Source organism: Drosophila suzukii, chromosome 3 (genome assembly GCF_043229965.1).
Source record: "Drosophila suzukii chromosome 3, CBGP_Dsuzu_IsoJpt1.0, whole genome shotgun sequence".
In the NCBI taxonomy this organism is placed as follows: domain Eukaryota; kingdom Metazoa; phylum Arthropoda; class Insecta; order Diptera; family Drosophilidae; genus Drosophila; species Drosophila suzukii.
This window is the reverse complement of record NC_092082.1, coordinates 67,921,898-67,948,834: the sequence shown is the minus strand read 5'-3', so window position 1 is coordinate 67,948,834 and position 26,937 is coordinate 67,921,898. Positions and strand designations below refer to the sequence as shown.

The window sequence follows — 26,937 nt, the reverse complement described above, 5'->3', positions numbered from 1 at the left end:
ATTTGCAAGCTTGGAAATAAATTATTTCCCAACAGCAGCAGCTGCTGTTTACATCATCAATAATGTATTTGAAATTTTTATGTGACTTCTGCGCTGCATTCCGTCGTTTTCCACATGCAATCATCCATTAAACATTAGCTCGGAATTGGCCGAAATGAAGCAATTATGCGACTCACGTACAAGTGATTGTTTGTGTGTGTGTGTAGATGGCCATAATTGGCCTATGACTATGCAAATTGCCACTGGCCGCAAAAGTATGCCATACAAATAGTTGAGCCGCAAATGGCATTTAAATGAAACACGCATCAACGAAAGTTAATTGGAAGTCTAGGGAGAGCGAAGGCGAATTCGAATCAGAACCAGTATCCGAAGGATGCGGAGGGAAGGATGGTCGAGGGAAAGCAAACAAAGCTCTCCCACAGGCTTCGTATCAATCACAACAGAGCACACAAACAGATACAGATACAGATACATTTACAGATAGATAAACTCACACACACACACGCTAACAGGGAGGAAACTAAATTACAACCAATTTTTATTGCTGTGAAAACAAAAGGCGCAGCATATTATCACAAAATGGAGCTGCTGGGGGGCGGTGCGGCTTTTTTGGGGCGTGGCTGGTTGGCTGACTGGCTATATCTGCGTCTGTTCGTCTGTCTATCTGAGCCAGGCGCACGTTTTCACACAAAAGACACAATAAATGATAACACATAAATTCGCACACAACTTGGTCCTGCGGAACGCGCATGTGTTTGTGAGTGTGGGTAGTATCGTTAAAAGTCAATTGTAAACTTGCACGCCCAAAGGCAGACTTACAATCCGCAACTATTGACGCACTGTAAGAAAATAAACAACACTTTTAAATATGCAAATTTAAAAAGTACATAAAAAATTAAAATACAACATATGAAATGATTACTCAAGCAACAAATTAAGTTAAAGATAAAAAATAAATACAAAATCCATAAGATAATTATTTCTAAGAGTAAACGTACCTATCTTTTAAGACATTATGGTAAGTACGAATTTACACCTTGATATAGGAGATGATACTTCAGTATAAATTTGAAAAATATGAAAATTGAATTATGTTCTTGAATATTTTATAATATGTTCTGATAAACATGTTTGACTGTTAATTTGATTTTTATTTTTTGTAACAATAAACAAAAGTATCTTTAATTTGAATACTATTGTTTTTAACGATACTCCATATTCAGCACATATTTCATTTGTTTTTAAAATCGTTTACTTGTTTAAATTAAAATTAAAATTCTTTAAAAGTGGTATTAAAATATAAAGCTTTTCTATATTTGACTAAATTTATAGCTGGTTGCAAAAAATATAGTACTAATTTTTCTGACTGTAGCTCCACGCACACACTCAACCATCTCCACTGTGACTAAGGCAGATCGAATTATAATGCAAAAGGCAACCGCCCCAGCTCCCCCAACCCCCCCCCCCCCTCTTTTTTGACTCCTTCTAGGAGCGCGTAATGCCACCTTATCAGTGGCATTCAAATCAGAGCATAAACACACGCACACCATCGCAGCGAAGGCGCTGCAGCCAAAGGAAAGCAGTGAAGCGGCAGCTGGATAAAAGTTACATTGACATTGCCCAACAATCTATGTGCGTGTGTGTGGGTGTGGGTAAGAGCGGGATAAGAAAGGATATGTGGTGAGACAAAGAGAGAGGCAGCGAGAGAGAGATGGAGAGAGAGCGCCTGCGCTGGTCGGCTAACAACAACGCATAAGAGTCGCTGGGATAGACACGCAGAGAGCGGCGTTCGAAAGGCTTTCTTTTTCCACTTTCCTCTCTGCCGAGCCGCCCTTTTGGTGCGCCTTTCTTTTTGGCCAGGCTTGTTGTTTACGCTTTGCCGCATATGTCGCTGCCAATGTATTTAATTGTGAACTGCGCACAAAAGTAGGCAACGATAATTTCTGCTTACCCAGTGCCACACATCCTTGTTGTATGTGTGTGTGTGTGTGTGTGTGTTTTTCTTTGTCCCTGTGTGCGTGTGTGATTGTCTCTTATTTATTTATTTTGTTTGCTGTTCTGGGCCTTTTACAGGCCGTCGCTTAATGACGTAACAATTATCTTTGGACGCATGCTTATGGCACTCACGGGTGCGCTTACTGCAGCCCGAGGTTGCCAATTGAAATTGCCACAAGAAAGCACACACACACACAGATACAAACATACACCCTCGAATGTGTCACATCATGGCTTAGATGCCCTCCACACATTATATATGCCTTATTGAAAACTTTTTCAATTATGAAACAGCTCTTCTCCGCTTCGGGGCAAGCTGATGATGCCAGTCCATTAGCAGGCAGCGGAAGCTTAACTCGATGAAACTCTCTAATTGACCGCTCTAACTGGCAGCACCCCCTCTGACCCCCCGTAGCACCCCGTGGCCTAAACGTTTTGCAAATAAACTATTCTTTATTCATAAACAAGCAACAACAGCGTGGCATACTCTAAACGACCACTTAAGTGTGTTCCCCCAACAACAACAGCAAAAGCAAGAACAAGAGCAGCAAGTACAGCATCAGTGGCAACAACGATGTGGCAAGATGCAGGTCTTACACTTGGGGAAAACAAAGCCAGCTGACACACATACAAGACAACTGCAAATTAGCTAATTATATAGTGCGTTTTCATTAAGGATATCTAGTATAATTGCTAGGACCACAATATATGTTGTACCTTACATTCGCATTGGGGATTTCTTGGGCAATTGAAAGCAATATTTACTTGTCAATTTACGTTCTACCTTTGAGAACTAATGAAATGAATATATTTAATTTGGCATATTCAGTTCACTTTACCATTTCTTGGAGCTTAGAATGAATGATTTTGTTTAATGGGCATATAATTTAATAATCTTTTGGGTTGTCAAAATTGATGGAACGACTTTACTGACAAAAATTTTATAAATATATTGAAAGAAAAAAAACTTCTTTTGGCACATACTTGTAAAACTGGCATACGATATAATAAGTTATTTTCTTGACTATTATTTCATATAATATTGTTAAATTTTAAGACCTTTGATACAAAATATAGGAATTTCAATTGGTGAACCTTTACTATTACAATAATCTATTTTAAAGGAAATCAACTGCATTTGGTACAAACTTCTGGTGAACTAGGTTTAAATGTAAGCAATTATTTTTTCTTGATAAAATGATCTGATAAGATAATATATAATTGTTTTTCGGTACTAGATATAATTATAGAATATAGATACAATGGCCTAACAAAAGTTACTTAACCCAATAGATATTTAATTTCGTATATAATTAAAGAATATAGATACAATAGCCTAACAAAAGTTAGTTAACTCAATAGATATTTAATTTCGTGCCCCGAAATGGATAGCTATCAATTTGAAACTCCTATAGGAACTAAGGAAACCCCATGCACTTTACGAATCCGATTTTGCCACATTTCCCACGGTGTACGGTATACACCACCCACTGCCACACATCCGGCGACATCGCCGTCGTCCTCGTCGTCCAGAGCGCATGAATGGATGAATGAATCCCTGAATCGCCACTGGCAGCCAGACAAGCCAGCATGTGAGGGGCGTGGCCAGGACTTGGCCCCATTGTTGCTGCGGTGGCTGTTGTGTTGCTGCTGTTGCTGCTGTCGTGTTGCTGTTGCTGCTGTCATTACTCGACGACTCGCTCGTCCCCTTGTTTTTGTTCTTACTGCTCTTTGTTGTGGACGCTGCTGGTGCTGTCGTTTTCATCTAAGTGCATGCGAAGAGCGCTCCAAAAGTTCTTTCTTTCATTCCGCATTTCCCCGGTGTATTTGTCGGTTTGTTGGTTGCTGAGTGCATGGCTTGTTGCTGCGGGGATGGGATGTTTGTCTGATTATTTTTGCATGCAACTGCTGGCAGAGTTCCGGGGCTCCTGCTCATGACTAAGAGATGCCACCGCTGCCAACGTCCTTTGTCTATATTTTGTATATTTTCATTTTTGTACGTATTTCTGCTGACTGCGGCCATTTGCAGGCAATTTATTTGGAGTGCCGTGTTTTTCTATTTCTGAAAAAATGATGCTGCATATCTTTGGGCGCTTAGCCACCACCTGACACATTTAATTCCCCTATTGGAAACGGTGTACCCGATTAACCTTGAACCGTCCATGCAAAAGAACACTTAAAGCCCATCGATTGACAGAGATTGAGGGCTTCTGTTTTTTATTTTGAGGGTGTGGGTGACACAGAAACAGACAACAAAACATTTGTAATTAAGAAAGTTTTCAGCTGAAAGGCACTTAAATGAAATTTTAATTTATTTCTAAAATGCTGCCATCACCAATAGTCAAGAGGGAGCAAAAGCAAAAGAGGAGCTAAGCCAACGGGAAAAAATAGGAAAACACAAAAACAAAAGCCAAGGCAGCTGCAAAACTTTTCCAAAGTGACAGGGACAAACGGAGAAAGCGGGAAAGCGGAGGCACGGAGAAAGGGAGAAAGGAGCAGAGACAGAACTGACTGACAGACAGACAGTTGTCACTAGAGAAATTATCTGAGAGCCTGCGCGAGTACACAAAACGGCGGAGGAAGAGTTGAAGGAGAAAACCGGAAAACCTATTAAATATTTAACCTTATCGCAGTCATTTCCACGGCATCAAGCCGGAAGTCTCAATGCGGCCAAGAAACCATTGTGGCCAGTCTGCAATTGCCACCAGCAACAGCAACAACGGCAACAACAAGGACAACAACTGGCAGCGTTTTAAAAAGCGCCTTCACATTATGGCGCCCCATGAAACGCTTAAGCCATCAACACAATGTTCGGTAATTAACCCGGCTAAATACGATACGACGGCCAAATTATGCCGGGCTCAGTCGGGCCAAGACGGAACGTGTGCTCCCTTAATGTCTAATATTCCTAGCTATTCGGCTTCCTCGGGGGGCAGGCACCTTTAGCCCCTGTAAGCAGTGTAATTCCACGTATTTATCTTGTCCCCATCCCCATTACCAAATAGATAACACATTTTACGCGTTTCTTTATCTAAAAATAAAGCAAAATGTTAGTACGTTTTGTGAATCAAATTTAATTGGTAGTGATAGGAAATTGAACAAAGGTATTAATATAAGAACAATACGAAGTGAACTGCTTGAACCTTTTCGAATGGATTGTGTTTTATAAGATTGAATTTTCAGTAAAAAAGCGCATATAACACCGATATAATAAATAAATAACTCAGTACAAAATGTGCTTCTCAACCTTTTTTCAAAAAAAAAAGATTTAGCTATTACTATTTTATTTTAAATATGTTGTCTAAATATTGTGATTAAACAAAAGGTCTTGAAATTTAAATTTGTTTTTCTTCGACTTCCTTTTGCAGAAATTTGTAATACATATTTTTTAAGATTTACTTTTTTTTGTGTTTCCTAAGTCAAACAAAAGCACCTCTTAACGGGGTAAATATCTAGTGACGATCGCAGCTTCAACAAACAAAAGTTCTGATATCAACTTTTGTGGCAAAAATATATTATACGATCTACTAAATAAATCCGTATTCTAAATTTTTTACATTCGGCACGCTGCAAACTCATTATGTCATTTCAATTCAATTACTTTTAGTTTTTGCGATACCTTTCGATTGATGTATCACTCGTAACAATCGGACGATCCCAGTAGATTTTCATTTCTTGTTGGTGGTGCTTCGTCACTACATGGACTGCCGTCCACTGTGATGTTATAGTTTTATGTTATTTTAATCTCTCTTATATCTGTGCTTTTTAAAACCATTAGGTTGGTTGATCAATGCGTTAAAATTAATATTAAAAAAAGTTTTTAAAGTAAAGTTAACCACAAGAAGAGTGCAACAAAAATATACATTTTTTTTACCGAAATATTCGGGGCTTAGAAGGGTATGGGTTTGGTTACTTTATTTTATTTTCACTTTTGGGTGTGCCAGTTTTAGGTCTATTATAGAAAATAATGACTATAGAAAATTTACTCCATTTTTTTAATAAATATTGTTCTAATATTTCATAATAATATAATACTCCCTACCCGAGTGTATAAACCTTCTCTTTACTTCTTATCGGAGACCGCATTATCGCGATTAAAATGTTGCAGATTGAAGGCTGGCTTTCAAGCCATTAACAACTGTGCAGCGTTCTTATCAGTCACACAGGATGCACCCCCTCCACCCACACTCACACACTTTAACCCACAAAGGACACACACGCACAAAGAGAGAGCCGAAGAGAAAGTATGTGTGGGGTGGAGGGGGGCGTTGAGAGCGGAAAAAGAGACAAAAGAGAAATGGTTGATGTGTGTGTGCTGGTGATTTTACCACAAAAGTGAGAGTCAGTAAACAACGGACTCTTGACTCCTGGCTGATGGCTTTGGCTCTCATTTCTCAGTTCAAAACTCTCGGAGATTTCCCTCTTCTCCGAAGACCGAAAATCGCCCATTATCCATTTTTATTTTATCATCAATTTTATTACACACAAAGTAAAGAGGCGCAGCCGAGCAGCAAGTTGATGATGTACCAGGCCATCAACATCAATGAAAAACGCCAGCAGCAGCGACAACAACAGCGTGGGGGAAAGCTGGAGAGAAAGCGACACACGCACACACATCCCCACAAAGAGATGCTGAGAGACGAGGATGCGAAACACACGCCCTTTTGGTCGGAAAAGCCAAAAACTGAACTCAGCAGAACTGAAAACTCAGTGGCTAGGCTAATGCCAATTGCAATCGTGGTCTTACTTACTTAGGGCTGCATCTGCTTTTGTGGCTCCTTATCCTTGGAGAATTCGAGTCCGAATCCCGGTGCTTATGCTATATGTTTATTTATATATAAATATATATATATCCTGATCCAGTGACCGGGGCGAGGAATGTTTGTTGCTGAACACTTTCGTTTGCTTTGTATTTTTATTATTTTGTTGTATACTTTTTGGCTCTTTGGCTATGGGGTTTCTCCACTTTATCTTCTTAACTTGGCACTTCACACTCGAGACACTTTCCTGGGGAGAAATCAAAGGATTTTCGGGCCCACTTTAGACGGCGGGGCTATTATTATCAATCCACGGATCTTGAACTCCTCGCACGGCTGGCAGTCAGGGGGCAACTAAACGCAAATCACCTCATCTGCTTACGGGCCATAAAATAAACGTCTTACGAGTGCGGGAGAATTCTCCCCAATTGACCGAACAATAAACTCAATTTGCATTGAGCTTTCTGTTTGCATTATCGCGAGGGTGCGGGTGATTGTGCCGACTTGCGCTTGATTGAATCAACAGCAAACAAGCGAGCAGATTTAGATTCGGACACTTTAACTAGTCGCACTGGATTAGTGCGCTTAAGTGGGCCCGAGGAGAGCGCTATTTGCCTCCATTTGGCACTTATTCAATTGAGGCGTTTCTGGGGACATTTCGAAAGTGCGCCACCAGGAGCGAGTAATTATGTTCGAGCATCGCGCCCAGGAAAAAACCAGCGTCCAGCTGACGACAAAGACCTTCGAGGGATGCTAAGTAGGTCGTCTTATATGGCGGGGCCTATATTATACTACACTCTGAACCAAAAAACACTCTTGCATTTCAAACTGGGGCCCTTAAAACGAGTTTTCCTATGTACTTGATTTCATTTTTTTACATTTTATTAAAAAAGGGAACTATTTTTATGATTTCCGTTGCCATTTTCCATACTTTTATTTGTTCAATTACACTTTTCATTTGGATAAAATATTAGTATCTTTAAGATACTTTTTTTTACTGTTGTTAGACATCTTCAAGATACCAATTATTTAGCTGTTTTATCTTAGATCTTTACTTTATAAAATTAATTTCTCATTTAAAAAAAATCTATTTAACCTTTTAAAAATAAACTATAAACTTGGTTCTCTAGTAATTCCCTTTCTTAACTTTTCAATTATTTTTCTTCGCATTTCTTTGTCTGTTGTTGTGGTTGCTCTTTCTTCATTTTCTCCTTCTGCTGCTTCTTCTTGCCTCTGCTCTTGTTGTTGTTGATAAATTCGGATTTTTTGGGAGCGGCTCATTTGGTTTTCTCTTAAACTTTTCCTTTTTTTCTCGCATGGAAAAACGTTTTTGGCAGACTTGCTGGGGAAAATGTACCAAAAACTCATGCTAACTAACAACAAATTCGATGGGGGGCATACAAAAAAAAGAAAAGAAAGCACAACATCCACATTATGCGGAGGATTGATTTTTCTGGGGGCTTTTTCCAAGTCTTTCAGAGGTTGTGGGCCATTGATGACGCGTATCAAAATGCGTTATTTAAATGCTAATATTTTTTTTCATTTAACCAAAATTCTGGTTTTCTGTTTGGCCACTCTTGAGCATGGTTTTTTGTCACAATTCGCATTTTCTTTGGATTTTCTTGAGGACCGCACATGGAAAATGCTTGCAAAATGGCACACTGACCACACATAAACACTCGCACGCACACACACAACACACAGCACACACACACACACTCGGGGATTACAAGTTGGCAGAGCAGCGGCAGCGACGTCGACTGCCACCAATTTCCATTTGCCTATTCCGATTTTCCACTTGGTCGTTGTTGTTGCTGCTGTGTTCAGAGGATGTGGCCAGGATTTGTTGTTGCCAGGATGCCTTTTCGGGGCTTTTTACCGAGCCAAGTTTCCTTTGAGCCGCCGTCGCTCTCGAGTCGCAAATTCACACTGAGCCGGAGTTTCGGACTCGGTTTTGGTCCTCGGATGCTGGCTCTGCTGCTTTGGTCCTCTGCTGCTGCGGCCAAGGACTCAGCCTGCGCAGAAACCATCGCCCCAACTCTCTTCGTCCTGTTAAGAGAGCCGGCGGAACGGAAGAGCGGGCTTCAAGTGGGGAGCTGAAGCCCGTGGTGGATTAAGCACTTGAAAATGGTGGCGCCCGCACTTCAGCAAATGCGTTATAAATGCACATTACAATTACACAGTAATTAGCCAGCTTAATGCACATCAAGTATCCGCTTTTCGGCGGAAATAAAGAGGAGAGTCCTTCTGCCAAACATATTGATATCGAAGATCGAATGTCATAGCGATCGGGGCTTTTCCTGACAAAGATGACGACACGACACTCAATGGTGTGAGGGCTCTCTAAAAATATTTATTATTTAAAACCTCGTGAAGTACAATTTTTTAACATCAGAAATTGATTTTCTTTATGATAAAAAATTATACAGAACTACAAAAATTCACTTTTTCATTATAAAAAAAATTACATAAATAAAAGACTACACAAAATTTCCTAAAATAAAAATTAGGAAGTATATTTTCAGTTTTCTTAGCTTTCTAAGAAGTAACTAAGACTAAAAAAATACAATTATATGAACATGCTTTCAGTTTCAAAAAATGTTACAAGTAATCACAGCTGTTTTAAAATTAAACACGACAAAATTCGGGTCGGTCGCGTAATGCTGAAATTTTCTGATAAATTTGTACGAATCAGAAATTCAACAATTTAGAGTACTCTTGTATAATAAAATATTTCATTTAACCTTAAAAGTATGACAAGCAACTAGTCAACAGTTTTTTAACAAGTTAACATATACTACCTTTATGTATAATATAAAAAAACATGTTTTTTTGGAATTATTACTCCATAGAATAGATTCCGTCAAGGTTTGAAGGCCCCCAAATCGAACCACCCTAATGTATTTTTCCTTTAAAAAAAAATAGGAGTATGTCTCTGCTATATAGGGAGCGTGACTCCGCTAGGTCAGCGAAGACACCCTCCACATTTTTCAGTATTTTTATTCAAATTGAAATACCACCAAAGCGGGTGTTGTCAAACACTGCAATTTAGTGTTTACGCACACTCCTTTGAAAACTAGTTGTTGCCTTTCGTTTCACAAAATTTTATATAACTTTCGGGGTGAAAACACGGCCGACACATAAACAAAATAGAAATCGTAGCTTGTGATTACATAGGTACACTCCTCACACATCTGCAACACTGCCTGCAGTTCCAAATTTGTCGTGTTTTAGGACGCTCCAGACGTGGTAAACAAACAACAAAAACCACAGCTGACACAAAAACAACAACGAACAACCTGTAAGACCTTGAGGGGATTTTTTTCGGATTTATATTGCGCGGCACAGACAATCTAATCTAAATTATTCCGCCAGGTGTGCGTTTGATTAATATTCCTTTTTAGATACATTCAATTATCAGAAGCTAGCATCATGTCGATCAGGCGAGCCATGTCCACAACCGCCTCCAAGGAGTGGCGGGATTACTTTATGAGGTTTGTGATTGCCAATAGGAACTGTGCCATATGGTTAATATTGTTTTTTCGGATTTGCAGTACCCACTTCTGGGGCCCGGTGGCCAACTGGGGTATTCCGGTGGCTGCTCTTGCCGACACACAGAAGAGTCCCAAGTTCATCTCCGGCAAAATGACATTGGGTAAGGGAAATCACCGGGGTTGTGGCCAAAATCACGCACCCCAACACGCGCGCTCTCGAAAGTTTTCGCTAAAGATGTCGTAATCAGAGTCGCTGTGATATGTTCCAAACAAATCACTCTATATGGCCTGATAAGCCAGATACGGAGACTGTCGAAACGGCTGCCGATAAGAATGTACAGAGAGAGAAATAGGCTCAGCTTGAAAATCTTTAAATCCTTACTATGGATTACCATCTTAAAATTTGGTCACAGAATGTTGTATGCATCTCATAAAGTCCTATAATCATTTGGAATATATGGACAGACAAAAACTAGGCTCATCTTAATGATCACTTAATACCTTACACCGCGTTTATGATCATGTAAATTATCACCTTACAATTTGGTATCGGACTGTTGTAAGCATTCCCTAGAATCCTACAATAACTGCTAGCCCCATCGCACTTTCCCCGACTTTCTCTCTGTGCATCTTTAACTAAATATGATTAAAAAGCTAATTGTGGATATTTTCCAGCTCTGACCCTGTACTCCTGCATCTTCATGCGATTCGCCTACAAGGTTCAGCCCCGGAACTGGCTGCTATTCGCCTGCCACGCCACCAATGCCACCGCCCAATCGATCCAGGGTCTGCGCTTCCTCCACTACAATTACGGGTCCAAGGAGCAGCAGGCATAAGCAACGCAGCCTTGAATCCCACTTCCCCGAGAACGACGCGCCAAGCCACTTCAAATGTTTACCCAACGGCAGCAGCTACCGCAATTTACTGCCACCACACGCAACAAACAACAAACATCTAGCAAATTGCACTGCCCCCCAATTCAAAGCCCAAGTGGTGAAGTAATTGCCGTGAATCACACCCGCACAACCGGCTGAATCTCGAATCGCAAAGTTGTCGTGCCGCTTGCGTCGTTTTCTCGGGGGTCCGATCCCAATTCCAATCGAGTCTATCCTATCCCAATCTTGTTGTTTTGCTTATTAACATAGTTAATTCCGTTTGGCAGTTGAACAAAATTTTCAGTCGGTGCAATCTTTAGTTTACGATTATAAAGTATGATTACAAAAAATAGTTAACAGTTTAATAAAAAATAGAAAAATATAATTTGTCTATGATCTGTGACACCAAAATGGTTGTAATAAAAATTGTAAATTGAGTTCTACTACATTATCAGATTCATTCAAATCCGGTTTTTAAAGGTTATAAATCTGGTTCCAATAATCGTCTGTCATCTGATTACTTTCTAAAAACCCAGAAGATACCAAATTAAAATACATATTTCTTTTTGATTTTGTCATGTTTTTTGAAACATGCTCTTTATTCAAACGATTACGGTTATATACGTTGATATCTGGTAAAATATACATTTCAATTGTTCTTAGCAATAGCATATTTTTTTGTTGACATTTTTGTAACTTTTTCTTGTTCATCAATGGGGTTAAAACATACGAAATCGTAATCATTATTTTTTTTTGACATTTTCTTGTTTTTCTGATTACTCTTATGACGAAAAAACATATACGTGGGTAAAAAAATTGTAGTTTTTTCAAAACTTAATAAAAATAGAGTACAATTAAACACGTCTCGCGCTCAATGGGCGCCCTCTCTATGCCTAATAAGTGGCTAAAATGTTTAAGTTTTACATCATTTCGTGGGAAACTGATGCCCAGATGGAAATTTGATTTCTGCTTCTCGACTTCTACAACGACAACTTAAGTAACTTAACAAATGGATGACGACGAGGTGTGCTCGGACTATGGCTATGCTCCGCAATATGCGACAATCTTAAGGTCACGATAGTTGGCCTATCTACTCTACTCTATGGCTACGAGAATCTCAGTGCTGCTCCTGCTTGACGTTGTAGGTGCTGTTCTTCCTTTGGCGATCCATCAGGTACTTCTTGTACTTGCGCTCCTGGCTCGCCACGTCGTCGGCCAAGGCGCGCAGGCGCAGATTCTCGGCCACCAGCTCGTCCTCGGCGTTCTTCTCCTCCTCCTCGCGCTTCTTGGTCTTACGGCGCGAGACGCGGCTTGCCTCGTTGTTCTTGAGTCGGTCCTCGTAGGCCTTCCTCTCCTCGCCGTTCATGCGGGACAGGAGATTGGGATCAGGACCGTCGGCATGATCCTTGGCAGGACGTCCGCGCTTCCGCTTGCCGTTGGTTCCGCCGGCAGGCGATGGGCTGAACAGGGAGGTGCTGGCCACTGAGTAGGCGGGCGAGGCTGGAGCAGTGAGGAAGCCACCGAATCCTGTCTGGCAGGTGGGCGCCGCACAACTGGAGCTTGCTGAGTAGTTGCTGTTCGGAGTATTCGGCGGCGAGAAGTCGGTGGTGGTCTCTTCTTCGGCACTGCGTAGATCCTCTACGATTCCTTCTCGGGTGATGACGATGGTGCTGATGGTGGTGTTGGTGTTGCTGGTACTGGTGTTGGCGGCCTCGAGCTGCAAATTGGAGAAGAAACATGGGTTAGAAAATGATTGATTTTGGTTAGGGGAAGCAGTCCCATAACTTATCCGCTTTTTGCAGATACTTACCCTATCGAAATTCAAGAGATGTTCGATGATTTCGGGCGTGCTCGGGCTGGGCGCTGGCGCGGACTGGGTGTTGATCTGGAGCGCCATTCGGCTGCGCTTGAGGGGATGCGATTCGACCACAGGGGTTGGAGCCGAGCGCTTGAGCGTGGTGATGATGGGGTGCTGAATGGGAGTTGGGATGGCCACGGCGACGTCGCCGCCACTGCTGACAAAGCTGCCGCTGGGCTTGACATCCTCCTCAGGGCCGAAGCCGAGCGACTCCTGACTGCAGCCATAGAGACTGGTGGTGTCGTAGCTGGCCACGTCGGAGATCAGGGGCTCCTCGGTGATGTATTTGGTGGTGCTGGATGTGGATGTTGCCTGCGAGTAGGAGCACAGATATGGGTCCTGCGAGCCAGTGAGCATCGATAGAGGCTGGGAACTGGAGAATATGTTGATGAGATCCAGGTCCTCCTGCTGGTTGATGTCGATGCCAAACATCGGTGTCATGTCCAAGGTCTCCTCCTCGTTGGCCAGAGGCAGGCCATCCATTTGTAGAAAGTCGTTGTCTAGGTTGTCGTTGTTCATCTCTCCCCTCGTCGGGCTGAAGAGATCAATAATCTTGCCCTCAGGCTCAATGTTATCCTCGGCAAACATGTTTATATCAAAGTCAAGAATATCCGTCTCAGTAAAAATCTCCTTTCCGTTTTCGCTGCTGCACGTCGAGGACGTTGCTTCTATATCTTGCAGGTATTCTGGGGAAAATACGACATATTATTAGTATCGGGCGTTTAAAATATTTGGGCAGATCGTGCTAAATGCTAGGTACCCATTTTCGAATGTTTGAAGAAAGGGTTGAGGGATCAGTAGATTGTTAGAAAAATAAGTCCAAGCTAGTTGTTAGAAGAACAAGTGCAGTTTGAAAACATTAACATAGTTAAGCAACACTATAAAATGAATCCTCTAATTGATTTTAGCAACACTATAAAACTAAACCCCTAATTGAGTTTAGCAACACTATAAAACTAATCCTCTAATTGAGTTTAGCAACACTATAAAACTAATCCTCTATTTGATTTTTTATTATTAATTTTCTAATAGCCAGTAAGTCAAGTAGATAAGTAACTACACCATCTACATGATAATTATCGACGCCATATTGAATCTACAAAGTGTCCCTGCTAAGAGTTTCCAATTTCTTCCGCTGTACTACGCAATGGCGGCGCCACTGTGTTATTTTACTCGAACCTTACATTCTACATGGTCAGCTTTACAGAATGACTCACAAGCTACATACATACATATGCATATCGCTCTCTCTGTTTATTGTGAAATTAGCCAAGGAAAACGAAGAGACGATGGAAATGAAACGAGCAAAAGGGAATGGCAAAACAAAAAAGGGCTCGTTTTCCCGAAAAAAATAAAAATATAAAAGAATTTAAAAAAAAAAACAATAATTAATAAATAAGTGTAATAAATGTGGAATATGTAAAAACAATGTAAATGTGCCAAGCAAACATTAAAAAAAGATAATAATATGTTTGTATGCATTTTGGTTGGTTAGTTTTCCCACAAATATCTATCTAAATATATTTAAATAATAATTTTATTACGTTTTTTGCCAATTGGAAAAGTCGAACTCTCGAATTTGGGCAACATTCCTTCAGTGTTTTTTCTTCCCCTCGCACGCACACAATCGTAGAAAACCACCGCCGGCTTCCCCATACAATGACGCATTTGCCTGCTGTCGACAACGCGACTGACAACAACCACACGAAAATCGAACACGATCGTTCCTGCTTGCCTCCCCTGCACTTGTGTGCGTGTGCGTCTGTGTGTCGGCCAAGTTAGGGGCTGGCTTCGAACAAACACACATTTCTTTTGAGAGCAAAAACATAAATTCTGACAAAATAAATTACATATATGTAAATCTAAAAATGAGAAATGCGAAAAGAAAACAAAAACATAGGTTAATTATGAGGCGATGGCCCGCAGATGGAAACTATTTTCTAATCCAATGAATAATAAGAAAAACTCAAATTGATTATTTCTTAAGTTCTTAATATTCACCTCTAGTTCTGCCTTCAAACGCCGCCAGAAATTGTGTGTGCGATGAGATTTATCCGCAGATCAAAAGATGAACTGGCCGGTGCAACGATTGAAAACAAACTGTGATGTTCGGTGTCAAATTGTATCTCAAGACCCTCAATATCGGCTCTTTGCGCTGGTGAGAGCGGGAGAGGGAGAGACACTGCGCATGTGCTACCAACACAACACACGAACAGCTGCGCAACAAGTCTAACTATGTGTCTCGCTCGCACCCCCAGCAAGTTTATGGCAAGGGTTCGAGAGAGAGACAGTGGCTCGCTCTGCCGGCGACGGCGTAGGCCAAATCTCCCGAACAAAGTGTTCTTCTGCCAATTACATAGAGTTTTGACCGGCATAGGCCCACGAAACCGAGTTAACTGTTCGAATGCACTAATACAATTGCCACTCGAATTTCACCAGAGCGAAGAAGGTTCGCGAATATAAATTATTACCATTTATGGAAGTGCGTTTGTCAAATAAAAACTGCATTTGTCAAAAGAAAAGTGCAAAAACACATCGGGAAATTTTACCACGATCACCAAAGTGACAAAAATATTGAATTATTCGCTTAAAAAAACCGGCGAAGCAGAAAAAAAAATCAATAACTCAAGGCTAATACCCTAAATCTAATAAAAAATTTAATAAAAACCCTTTTCGCCGAAACATTGCGTATACGCAATGCATTTTGCCAAAAACCAAACACACACAAACACAAAAGAGAAAGAGAGCGGCTGAGCCGAGTTTTCTATGTGTGGGGCTACATTCTCTCTGCCGGTCGGCACCTATACCTATCTCTTTCCCTGGGAGCGACGCGCGCTGTTCGTGTGATAGGCAATACGAGGAAGTGAGAGGGAGATAGCGAGCGGAAACTGGAGCGAGAGAGTCTGGAGAGCACACCTACACCCACAGCAAGCAGGTGTCCGTGTATGTTGCAAACAATCCCTCTCCCTCTCTCAATTTTTGCAGATCATTCTTATTGAATTTCACAATAAATATAAAATTACTCTAATAGGAATGCAACTAGCGACTAATTAATAGGGAAATTAAAATAATAAGATGTTATTTACAATTAAACCTTTTCAAATATCCTAAGAACTTCGTCTATATGTATCGATATGTGTGAGTAAATAGACAAATTGTTGCATTCGCCGGCTAGAAACACGTGCGGTGAGAATTTGGGTCAGAAATCAGCTGTTGCATTCTCTCGACTCTGACGTCACGAATTCTCTTTGTTTAATTCAAAAACAATATGTACTTATGTATGTACATATTTTGGCCTAATTGCCAAAAATTTCTAATCTGCGACATTACTGCGATTATTTTGAGTATGAAAAATGTATAACCAAAGGTGTCACAGAAATCTTTTTGGGCTAAATTCGGGTAAAACTTATTGAAGCGTACATCTCCGCAGAATTTCGTCTAAATATATTACTGTAACACCCCTGATTATGAAAATAAGGTCCAAAAAACGTCTGATTTTAATGACGATCACTCGCAGATCAAAAATCTAACCGATTATCACAAGTTTAATAATATATGTGCATTCATATGTATACTTTGGGTTTGGGTAAATATGAAGATATAATAACCTTGAATGAATGTACGCAAAAACAACTATTCCGCTCTCTTTTTTAAGAACCCAAATAGAAATCGGACAACTCATCGGTCACCAATACAATGCACTTGTGCAGGGGTAACAATTATATCTGTGTGCACATAATAAAATAATTGGTGGTACGACATTAACTCTGATTCTGATTGGACAATGGAATCCGATGCCCTACACAGTTTTACATGCAAACACATATTGGCAACTTGTTTTTCAGTCGGTTTGTTTACACAGATACACACTTTTTAGTCGCTTTCTTGTAGCTTATCGCTTCATTCGCACTCTACGGGTGCTGACATGTAGACACCCAAAACGGATTTTAAACTGCGCAATTAGAAGGAGATGGTTCCATTATAATGATTCACCCGAGTCACCGAGCGCGTAGCATCAACTTTATCGATAAGAACTTGTAACAAAGGAAATCAAAAACGAAACCGCTGTGTTGCTAAGCAGACTGACTTGAAATCTTAAAAAGTGAGAAATAAAACATTTGAAGAAGTGAAATAAATAAAAATGTAAGGAGTGCAAATTGGAATCCGACGTCACTATGCCAAAATAAGGGAATTGGTAAGTGATTCTATCAAAGCCAAATTAAATTTATTTCGTCCACACTGATTATACAACATGATATATGTATGTACAATGTACATTGTACTTGAATAGAGTAATTTAGATTTGTTTGTTTAGAAAAAAGTGACATCACTCGGAAATAATCTGCAAGTTAGAAATGCACTTCTAGCCCCATTAGTTAAACAAATTATAAATCGAAATAATAGAAATTCGTGAAAATTAAGTACAAAAAAAATTAATTTTGTAGAATCTAACAGAAAATGTTGCAGCCGAAGACACTTTGAAAGTGTTGATATTGGCTTATTTAACAAAAATTAACAACACTTTTGGAAAAGTCAGGATAAATTTGATTTTTAATTTCTGCAGTATGCTATTGCTTTACATAAAGGAAAATTAATGAGTCACAATTAAAGTTTAGGATCCAAAAATGTATTATCTATTTTAAAAAAATAAACCTGAGCATAAACTCTTATGGGGATTACGAAAGTATTGGAAACATCTGCTCAAAGAAGTGACCGATAAATGGAAGTACATATATCGAACTTTCAGGAGATATTGATCGTACGAGTAATTACGTTGCCATTTATCGAGAACAAGAATAAAAAAAATTCGTAAAAATAAAATACAAAATAAATTAAGTTTGTGGAAGCTAATAGAAAACGTCGCAACTAAAGACACTTTGAAATTGTTGATAATGGCTTATTTAAAAAAAGTGACAACACTTTTGGACAGCCAAAAACTTTAACATTCGTTTACTTAGAAAAGTCAGGATAAATTTGACTTTTAATTTCTGCAGTATGATTGTATGATTATACAAAAATTGTTCAGGAATAGAATTATTTCGATTTAATTATTTAGAAAAAAGTGACATCATTCGGAAATAATCTGCAAGTTACAAGTGCAATAGCCATTTCAGTTATGAAATAAAAGAAATTCTTGAAAAGTAAATAAATAATAAATTAAGTTTGTTGAAACCAGCAGAAAATGTCGGAACTGAAGACCCTTTAAAAGTGTTGGTAATTCAGTAATTGGTAATTTAAAAAAAAGTGACAACACTTTTGGACAGCTAAAACCTATGACTTAATCGTGTACTTTTAAAAATCAGAATAGAATTGATTTTTAATTTCTCCAGTAAGCTATTGCATTACATATAGGAAAATATATTTTTTGAACAGTTTGATATTAAAGGAACGCAAAATAATGAGTCGCATCTAAAGTTTAGGATCCCAAAATAGATTATCTATTTATTTTTCGGATTTGTTAGAGCTTGATTATAATAAGACGTTGTATCTGGTTGTATCAGATTGGGAAAAAATTAGTGGGGAAAAAAAAACTGAGAATAAACTCTTATGGGGAATTCGAAAGTGTTGGAAACATCTGCTGAAAGAAGTGACCGATAAATGGAACGTTGGACGTTGGATCTTGATCAAAATATTGAGAAAAACTAAACTGTTTTGATTTCTAAAGAACCAACTTGAGGAAGTTTTTGCATTGCGAGAAATAGGAAAAATATAACTTGATGAATGTTGGAGAAAGATACAACTTTCAGATTGGAAACAAATTAGTGGGGAAAAATAAAACTGAGCATAAACTCTTATGGGGATTACGAAAGTGTTGGAAACATCTGCTGAAAGAAGTGACCGATAAATGGAAGTACATAGATCGAATATCCAGGAGATATTGATCGTACGAGTAATTACGTTGCCATTTACCGAGAACAGGGGCGGAATGGGGGCGCCTCTCGGCCCCCAGTCCCCCTCAATCTTTCACTCGTTTCTTCAATGGGTCATTGCACTGTGATCTTCGCCTTCGTCCGCTACGTGGTGACTGTACCTAGACGTCCTTGGCAGAGCGACAGAGCCGGATCCTTGGGATCCCGGCCCGTGCTCGATGCCTGCTATCTGACTCTTTCTCCAACTGATTGTGAATTTGTTAGCTTTTTTGCTGATTTTTTTGATTTTCAAAGCAACAGTAATGAGAGAGTGCTGGGTACACAGGCAACACACACACAAAACACAGTACTCACCATCAATGAACACCGGAACGTCTATCTCTTCAACTGTGGCAGTAGGCATTGCTCCACTCATATCCCGGCGAGATGGCGGCTCGTCCGCACCTGTCAACTGGATTCCAGCCATGGCTGCCAGGGTCTGTGTCTGAGGCGCGCTCGACGAAACCGGGACCGTTTGGTTGTTCACCATTGCCGTAGTCGTAGTCGGTGAACCTGCCACTGTTTCTGGTTGCGATAGGGATATTGGTGTCCCAGTCGTCTTGGGGCACGCTGAGATACGGGACCTCCTCGCCGAATCTGTCGGATTTACTAAGGGACTGGTGGCAGGCAAGGCCTGGTTGGCTGGCGGACGCGTTGGTACCGACCCTGGTAAAAAGGGTATTCTGATGATGCGAGTTCGAGGCGTTCTGTGCTCTGTCCCGCTGCGATTGCTGTTGCTGCTGTTGTTGCTGCTGCTGTTTGTGGGCACCCTGATCAGCAGAATTCTGGGATTTGGCTTGCTGTCTATCACGATCGGTATTGTGGTGACCGTCGACGAAGGCGAATCCCTCATAGGCTCCGTTGGCCTCGTTCTCCTCTGAGAGCAGGAGCAATTGGGCCACGAGCTTGTCGCGCCAGCCGCTGGATCCTGGGATGTTGCGTTGTTGTCCTCCCGGGTTGTCGCCTCGTAAATGGGTGCCGCCTGTACTCGTGCTGGCTCCTGGATCATCAATATTATATCTCGGGGATTTTCGGTAGCCCTCCTCGTTGCTGTTGCACTGTTTGTTGGTCTCGCCGGCAGTACTATGTGCTGGGTGGCTCTTGGTGTTGCTCTTGGGGATGTTGGAGATGTTGTGGATGTTGTGGATGTTGCTCTGCTCTTGGTTGACTGGGATGCTGTGGTTGGATTCGCTCTTGGGCCTGGCTTGGCTGGTTTGGGCTTCGACGGAGAATGCCATTTTGAACGTGGCTGTTTTTTTCATTTCAATTCAATTCAATTCAATTCGATTCGATCGTTGGCAATTTACGGTGAGCGGTGTACGGTTCGTTTTCAATCGGTTTCGTTTCGACAGGATTTCAAAAATTTGTACGTTTTCGTATAATATTTATCGATTCGAACGGGATATGGCGATGAGTGGAGCAAGCGCAGTTAAGAGTGTTCGTAATATTTGTTTTCGATTTTTATGTGAAAGAAAATAGACAAAAGAAAAAAGATTTCGTTATTACACAGATCGAGGACGGGCAGAAGCGCGATCCTTTTTGGGGGGTTCGCGCCTCAAAATATCTTGTGGCTTGGGTGGGTTAGCAAATGTACAAGTGGTGGTGACAGGTGTATCAAGGATGATATGCCTGGCCACCGATCTCTGGTTAGACCATCATGATTGGCGACTTTCAACAGCTTGGATGTTTAATGCTATGTGTCGAGATGGGTGGGTTATGTGAGTGTTTTCCTTGTTTGGTTAGTTTGCTTCCTTTTTTCATATGCTTTTATTTTTTCCATATTTTTTTCCCATTTTCTTTCTGTGTATTTTGAAAATCTTTTACTTTTGTTGGTTATTTTGTACATGGATTGCTCCTTTTTTGTTTGGACTTAGTCCTTTTTTGTTTGGAATTACTCCTTTTTTGAATGGAATTTCTCCTTTTTTGTTGGGATTACTCCTCTTTTGATTGGAATTGCTCCTCTTTTAAATGGAATTACTCCTTTTTTCATATATTTTTCTTTGGTATTTTGTCTTTTTTCTTTTTTCATAAAACATTCTTACAAACTAACGGTGCAAGGACCAAGAAAGTCGGGCAATCATGAGGCATGGCTTAATAATATGAGACAACAAGGATGTAGGATACTCACTTTTAATTGACCGTTAGAAAGAAACAATGAAATTGTTAGGGTCCCTCTAAACAAGCTCTAAAAGAGTCGTCGACACAAGTTCCCCTTAAGCTGTAAGCAAAGAAATGGAGAAGGCACATTACTTATAGGCCCCACAAGCAAGTTTATCAATATGATAAGAGCAAGAGGATTTTCTAAAGTACTCTTCAGTTACAATTATAGATAATTTTGTTTTTCTAATACCCAAATGGTTCCTCATTCGATAGGGCTACGTATCAAACAGCAGATAAGATTCTTATAGCAAACACGCCTATTATTTGGGGCTGCGAAAAGCTTTTTCTGAATTTCACAACAGGCCCGCAAAAGGCAAAAACAACAATATGGCGGACCCATGGGCAACAGGTCTTCGTACCACCAGATGGGTGTATCTGGGGAGTGGGGGGTCTAATCAGCGGTTGACAACCCCCCACCCCGTTCGCCCTCTAATTGTCACTCTGATAATTAAGGCACACGTTCGTGTCGCTACATTATTATCGCGTTTAGATATCAGAAATCGTGCGGCCGGTAAAAACAACACCAGAAAGCAATTACCTCGGCCAGTGGAAAAATTTCCCCTAAAAGCACACGCGAGCTTTCGCTAATTACACACGAATATAAATGTCATAGCGCCCTACAATTAAACGTTTCGAAAAATAATCCCCTGCCATTGTACATTTCGATTGTATCTATATCTGTATCTGTATCTGCGTTTGCTCGAGGGCAGGTGACGTCAGCATTGCACTTAGTTGATTCAATATGGCGACGTTCGAGTTAAAAACAACAAAAAAAGCTCTCTATACTATATAGTTTATAGTACATGCCTAAGCATATGGAATGTTAAGAGATTGATTGGCACTACTTACATAAATGCGGTGAATGTGTCTTCAAGCGCGGTGGTCTGGTTTTTTGGAAACCCGACCGCGATTCACTTGTCTTTTCTGCTGCGCAATAGGTTGGGTGGTTCCTGGCACCACCACTTGGTTATGGTTTCAAGTCCGGCCGTTGCTCGGATCAGGAAGATTACTCTTGGAGTACCGACAAATGTCCACGGTTGTTGTTCCGCGTTGAACAACAACGAATGCCAAGTCTTTGCACTGGGTTTTTGCTATTCCTTGCTACAGGAACTTGGTTAACTGTCTATCTATATGGCTTCACTGTTTGCTGTGTAGTCAGAACTATTCACTTTGGGTCTGCGTGAGTCAACCGACTGCTTGGAGTATTCACTACGTTTTGAAATGTACGATGCGACGACGACAAGCTGCTAGCGGCAAACAGAATCGAAACTGTTCGCTTTGCCTGCCACAGTGAATTTCATTCGTTGTGAAATTCAAAAAGCACCCAGAAACCGGTTTGCCATAGCCAGATACTTTCTGCTTATCGGTGTCGGGCGGAGCTTTGTGTTTACTCACTTTCAGATACACGTACTGAGAGATACGTTCGTGTGGAAGCGAGAGAGAACCAAATTTCCCTCAGTGCCAGATGGCCTGCTTTTGTCATAAGAAATTTCCCTCGCATATATGAGCTACAAGTTGGGGGCCTTTGGCACAGCCGGCCGGTGTTTTTTCTTAAACAAAACATTGCCAAGTAGATCGATGTACGACTAGACAGCTATACAAGTATTCATTAGTGAGTGCAAGGCTATTTTTTGAGGAATTATTGTGTGGGGAGCATTTTTGCTATGAGTCATCGTTTGTTTGGGTGACAGAAACTCGGTGTCCGCAATGCCTTTGTCCACTGACCTATCACAATATCGGGTCTAATATAAAGATAAATGTGATTTTAAAATCTGTAAGCTTGCCATATTCTCTATGTCAAAATCAAATTGCCTTACTTATAAATCCATACATATCGAACTACTTTCCTTGAAAAACAGATTATAATCATATAAACTCTACGTTCTCTAAACATCTTTTCGTGATAAAAATGAGACCTGTTTACCTCGAATATCTATAATTTGAGATGTATTGTACTTGACTTGTTTAAAAGTCGGATTTTATTTAGACTTTAGACTTGATCTAAAGTTATAACGCCTGAAAATAGTAGTACATTGGAATGCTGTAGCTGTAATGTACATATAAAACAACAATACATGGTGCAAAGGGGTGATTAGGTTGATTGTGCATAGTAATTCAACCCCCATTTCTTTCAGTTTTGAGACTTAATTGCCCTTTTGTAAATACAGACTGTGAACCCCACGACAATGCAAAATTCGTTGAGATTTAAACGAGGGAAATTTGTGTCTGTCTTTCTCTCTTTTTTAAAAGCTCATTCCCACACATTGAAGCAGAAGAGCTTTTTTCTTTGAGTATTAGTCACCTCTTTTGTGTACTCAGATAAAAGCTATTGGAATTCTCAGAATCGAAGAGCTTCCATCTGCCCACAGACCTACGTACTAAACTTTGCTGATAATTTAAGAAATCCATGAGTCACGCTGAAAAACAGAAATCACCAAAGCGCAAAATGAGCTTCAGCAGTTGGCAAAAACTGTCATCATGTGATATTTGTAATGGGCCTGATATGCAGACCAAGTACTTGGCGGGGGTTTTCGCTCTTTGGCCACGTCTGATTTTAACCATTAAAGCTGTGGAGCCTAATTGCCAGCCCACATATGTAGGTGTGCAAAATTCGTGGAATTTTCCCCCGAAAGGCACGCACACGGTGACTTTCAAATCCTAATCTGGCACCGAGCACCGACTGGCACGAGATCGAAGACGACCATCTACAATAGCCGACCTCAGTTGGCGAATTACCAAAATAAATGGCCACTATGCGGGGTTTCTTTCAGTCTTTTCACGATGATCGAGCGTTTTTCGACCCCAAGGTTTGGCCAAGCCAGTTGGGGGCGTCATATATGTACATATGTACACCCAAATATGTAGCTATTGGCGCATAGAGCACCTTCCTTGTTCCATTTCGCAATCTTATCTAGGTTTCCCTATCAATTCGGTTTATCTGCAACGTGATCGAACTGCGTGGTAGCTGCAAATGCGAAAATTACTTAGTTTGATTAACATTTTCGTGGTATTTCCAAAAATGTTTAATTCAAACTAGTTCGGTAATACCAAATTGTTATGCTTATTGTTCAGGGCTGACTACTTTTTTAAGGCTCTTTATCAATATTGATATGTCGTCATCAATTTAAGTTGAATGGATGATCACTTTTATGACTGTGTTCATACATGAAATCAAACAATACCAAAACCACATTTCAAAAGTTATTACTATTGTTAATAAACCAGAGATAATACTTAAGCTTGAGTAATTTATTCAATATGATAATCCAATGTGTGGGGGTCTATTGACCTTAAAATCTGGTTTTCAAAACAATATCTGCAACTCATTTGTTTCCCTCCAACTATGTATATTTAAATAACGAAATTATAACTTGTACAACATATACTACATTTTAAATCAATAAAAATTTTATAACACAACTGAAATACCCAAGCCTTATCAAGCTACAAGTTTTCCTTAGGCCTAAGTGGGTGGGCGAGGGCTCGTCTATACTATGTGCTATGTAAATCGTAATAATGTCAATGACACTGCCAGCAACAAGAGTCTGGCAGCAAATGTTGCTGGCTTTGGGATAGTAAACATCTATAATATAATAGTATTTAGTATACGTTTCATTGCTTACCCTTCATCATGGTGCTGCCTTGATGAGCAGGTTCCAATGACGACGGCACAAATATGTTGATCCTTGTTGCTCCTTATTTCCGGTGGCCTTTAACTATTTCGTATCTGCTTCAAAAGGAGGTAATGCTAAAGCGACGGCGAATGATACCCCGCTTCTTTCGTAGCAACTTGGAGCGCTTTAGGATCTTGGTGCCCGTAGTGCCAGTACCGCTTGTGATCGTCGGGATGGTGATATTGATCGAATTGTTGCAGTAACACTTGTTATTATGCCAGCCACGCATACGCATACACATAAAGTTGTTTTGCATGGGAACCTGCTGCTGGGAATGTTGCACGCACATGTGGACAACGACAGGCGAATGTTGCATGACGTTCTTGCTCGACGCGATGTGGGATTTTTCGCTTTTCGTCGACACTGTTGTTGTTGTTGGTGTTGCAGCAACCGCAGACAGAACGAACATAATATTTGGGCGAAAAGCCTTCGAAATGGTATTGTTACACAGACAGACAGCTGTTGCTATAGTGGTACCACCGTTCAGATTGGGTATATACTTAATGTACTTGTCAAGTGTTAATTCACACGCGCGCTTATCTATATAGCATCTAGATACAACTCTTATCTCAGATACTGTATGTATAGTGTATATGGAGTAATGTTTTATTGCTTATTTTGGCCAATTTATTGCGTCTCTCGCAAATGTTTTTCTGGCAAACCTCGGTTTATCACTTTGAACTTTGCACTCAACGTTGAGTTTATCTTGTACGCGTTACACGAAAAGAAATTATTGTTCTATAAATAAGAAATCTTTATAACGATGTTCAGCGTTTGATGCCATTAAGATAGGGTTGTAAGACTCGAATCGAAAATTTCACAAATTCCACGATTATTTGCACACAAAAAGCTTTATCTGCCTGACTCACTGAAATGTTGTTCTGTTCGCGACGAAATATTGTTACTAACTGACTCAACTGCGAGAGCTGGACGATTGCCGCTGTCCGTGGTTGATATAATATAATGTTGCTGACGTCGTTGCCGGTGCTCCCCCACCGCCCTGTCTATATACCCTTCCCGCCGTCCAATTCATCCACGCTCTCAGCTGCTGTGTCTATTTCTATGGCCGTGCCGTGCCGTGCCCCCAAAAACATTTCCACGCACGGATCTCCTTCTTTTTACGATGCTGAGGATGGGCCACATGAACATTTTAGTTGGGATTTTAAGACCTTAACTGGCTGAAATTAGATAATTGTGGCTTGCAGAGGTGCCAACAGTATCAATCAATTGGTTTTTCACACTTGAATACATTTTTTTTTAAGAAAAGAGACTTTTGAATAACATAACATCCCAAGTATTTTGTATATAGTTAAATAAATTTTGTAAAAATTACAAAAAATAAATTATACATATTTTATTTATGCAATATTCTCAATAACATACGAAAATCAAAGACAAATTAATCACAATTCTAAATATGCTTTGGCTCGCGCCAACTACTATCAAAATGGCATAGATAGCATTTTGCCCACTTGGGGCCTTATCAACTGCTGCCGAAATTGCTACAAGAGATAAGAAGAGCTAAACAAAAGATTACGGATTAAAACTAAAGCTCTACGCTGAGATAATTTACAAAATTTCAGTGCAAGAGCTGTAAATTGTAGCTAATGTGTTTGCTTTTATCTAAAGGGGTTAGTAGACTGGAAAATTTTTTGTATACGCTGTGAAAATTGAAGTTTAAATGAAAAGAGCCGAATTTAATTTATATTAATATTACCTCTGGTGTAAAACTTGGTATAAGTATATACATATGTCGCCTATATCCGTTCATAAAAATTGTAGGGCAACTGGTTTGGCGGCCTGCTATGAAACAACAACAGCTGAAGCTATACAGATTCGCACTCTTTCTCTGGCTCTCTATAACTCTCTCTCTCTGGGTCAGATTGGCTGATGCAACACTTGCCACACGTTGCAACAGCTGCGCGGGCCAGCTGATTTGGCTTGGTGCCAGAGTCTGAGGAAATCTCTTCGCAACAAGCTGCGGAAAACTCGGAATGTCGCTAAACATTTTCAATCGAAAGTTCTAGCGAATTTTCCACGCCAATGTAGGCCAAAAAGGGTGGCTTAAGCCGTAGCTACAAGATGGGTAAAATTAACCGGCCAAATGAGTCACCACGGGGGTTGTCCACTTACATAAGGTTCGAACCCATTGCTGACACGCGGTTGTCGCTGGAAACAAATTGCGCTTTGCGGTCGGTACTTTGGGATACATAAG

At 40.3% G+C, this 26,937-nt stretch overlaps 4 protein-coding genes across 11 annotated transcripts in view; 2 read left to right on the top strand and 2 right to left on the bottom strand.

The window, feature by feature from the left end:
- The window catches only part of LOC108020111 (cubilin), a 55,276-nt gene extending 48,169 nt beyond the window's left edge, over positions 1 to 7,107 (bottom strand). For 3 of the 7 annotated variants that reach the window (XR_010654563.2, XR_010654564.2, XR_010654565.2), the window contains exon 1: positions 6,747 to 7,107. The gene's annotated coding sequence lies outside the window, so the exon portion shown is untranslated. The remainder of the gene's footprint in view (positions 1 to 6,746) is intronic. The other 4 variants (XM_065867202.2, XM_065867203.2, XM_065867204.2 and 1 more) reach the window with 2 other exon arrangements.
- Positions 1 to 26,937, top strand: part of LOC108020128 (uncharacterized) — a 78,160-nt gene that overhangs the window by 39,094 nt on the left and 12,129 nt on the right. The gene's annotated exons all lie outside the window — the stretch shown is intronic.
- Positions 9,806 to 11,567, top strand: Mpc1 (mitochondrial pyruvate carrier). The gene is made up of 4 exons (XM_036816604.3): positions 9,806 to 10,053; positions 10,128 to 10,246; positions 10,307 to 10,407; positions 10,922 to 11,567. The coding sequence occupies exons 2-4, from the start codon at positions 10,185 to 10,187 to the stop codon at positions 11,080 to 11,082; spliced, it is 324 nt and encodes a 107-aa protein (XP_036672499.2). The 5' UTR covers positions 9,806 to 10,053; positions 10,128 to 10,184; the 3' UTR covers positions 11,083 to 11,567.
- On the bottom strand, positions 11,865 to 25,598 carry Xrp1. 2 transcript variants are annotated; one of them, XM_065866324.2, is made up of 5 exons: positions 24,672 to 25,598; positions 21,017 to 21,106; positions 19,204 to 20,137; positions 12,932 to 13,665; positions 11,865 to 12,838 (listed from the first exon to the last, which is right to left on the bottom strand). In XM_065866324.2, exons 3-5 carry the CDS (start codon positions 19,895 to 19,897, stop codon positions 12,239 to 12,241), a joined length of 2,028 nt encoding a protein of 675 aa, XP_065722396.2. In that variant the 5' UTR covers positions 19,898 to 20,137; positions 21,017 to 21,106; positions 24,672 to 25,598; the 3' UTR covers positions 11,865 to 12,238. The 2 variants fall into 2 exon arrangements, with proteins under 2 accessions (XP_065722396.2, XP_065722395.2); XM_065866323.2 differs by lacking the exon at positions 24,672 to 25,598 and adding an exon at positions 21,898 to 22,309.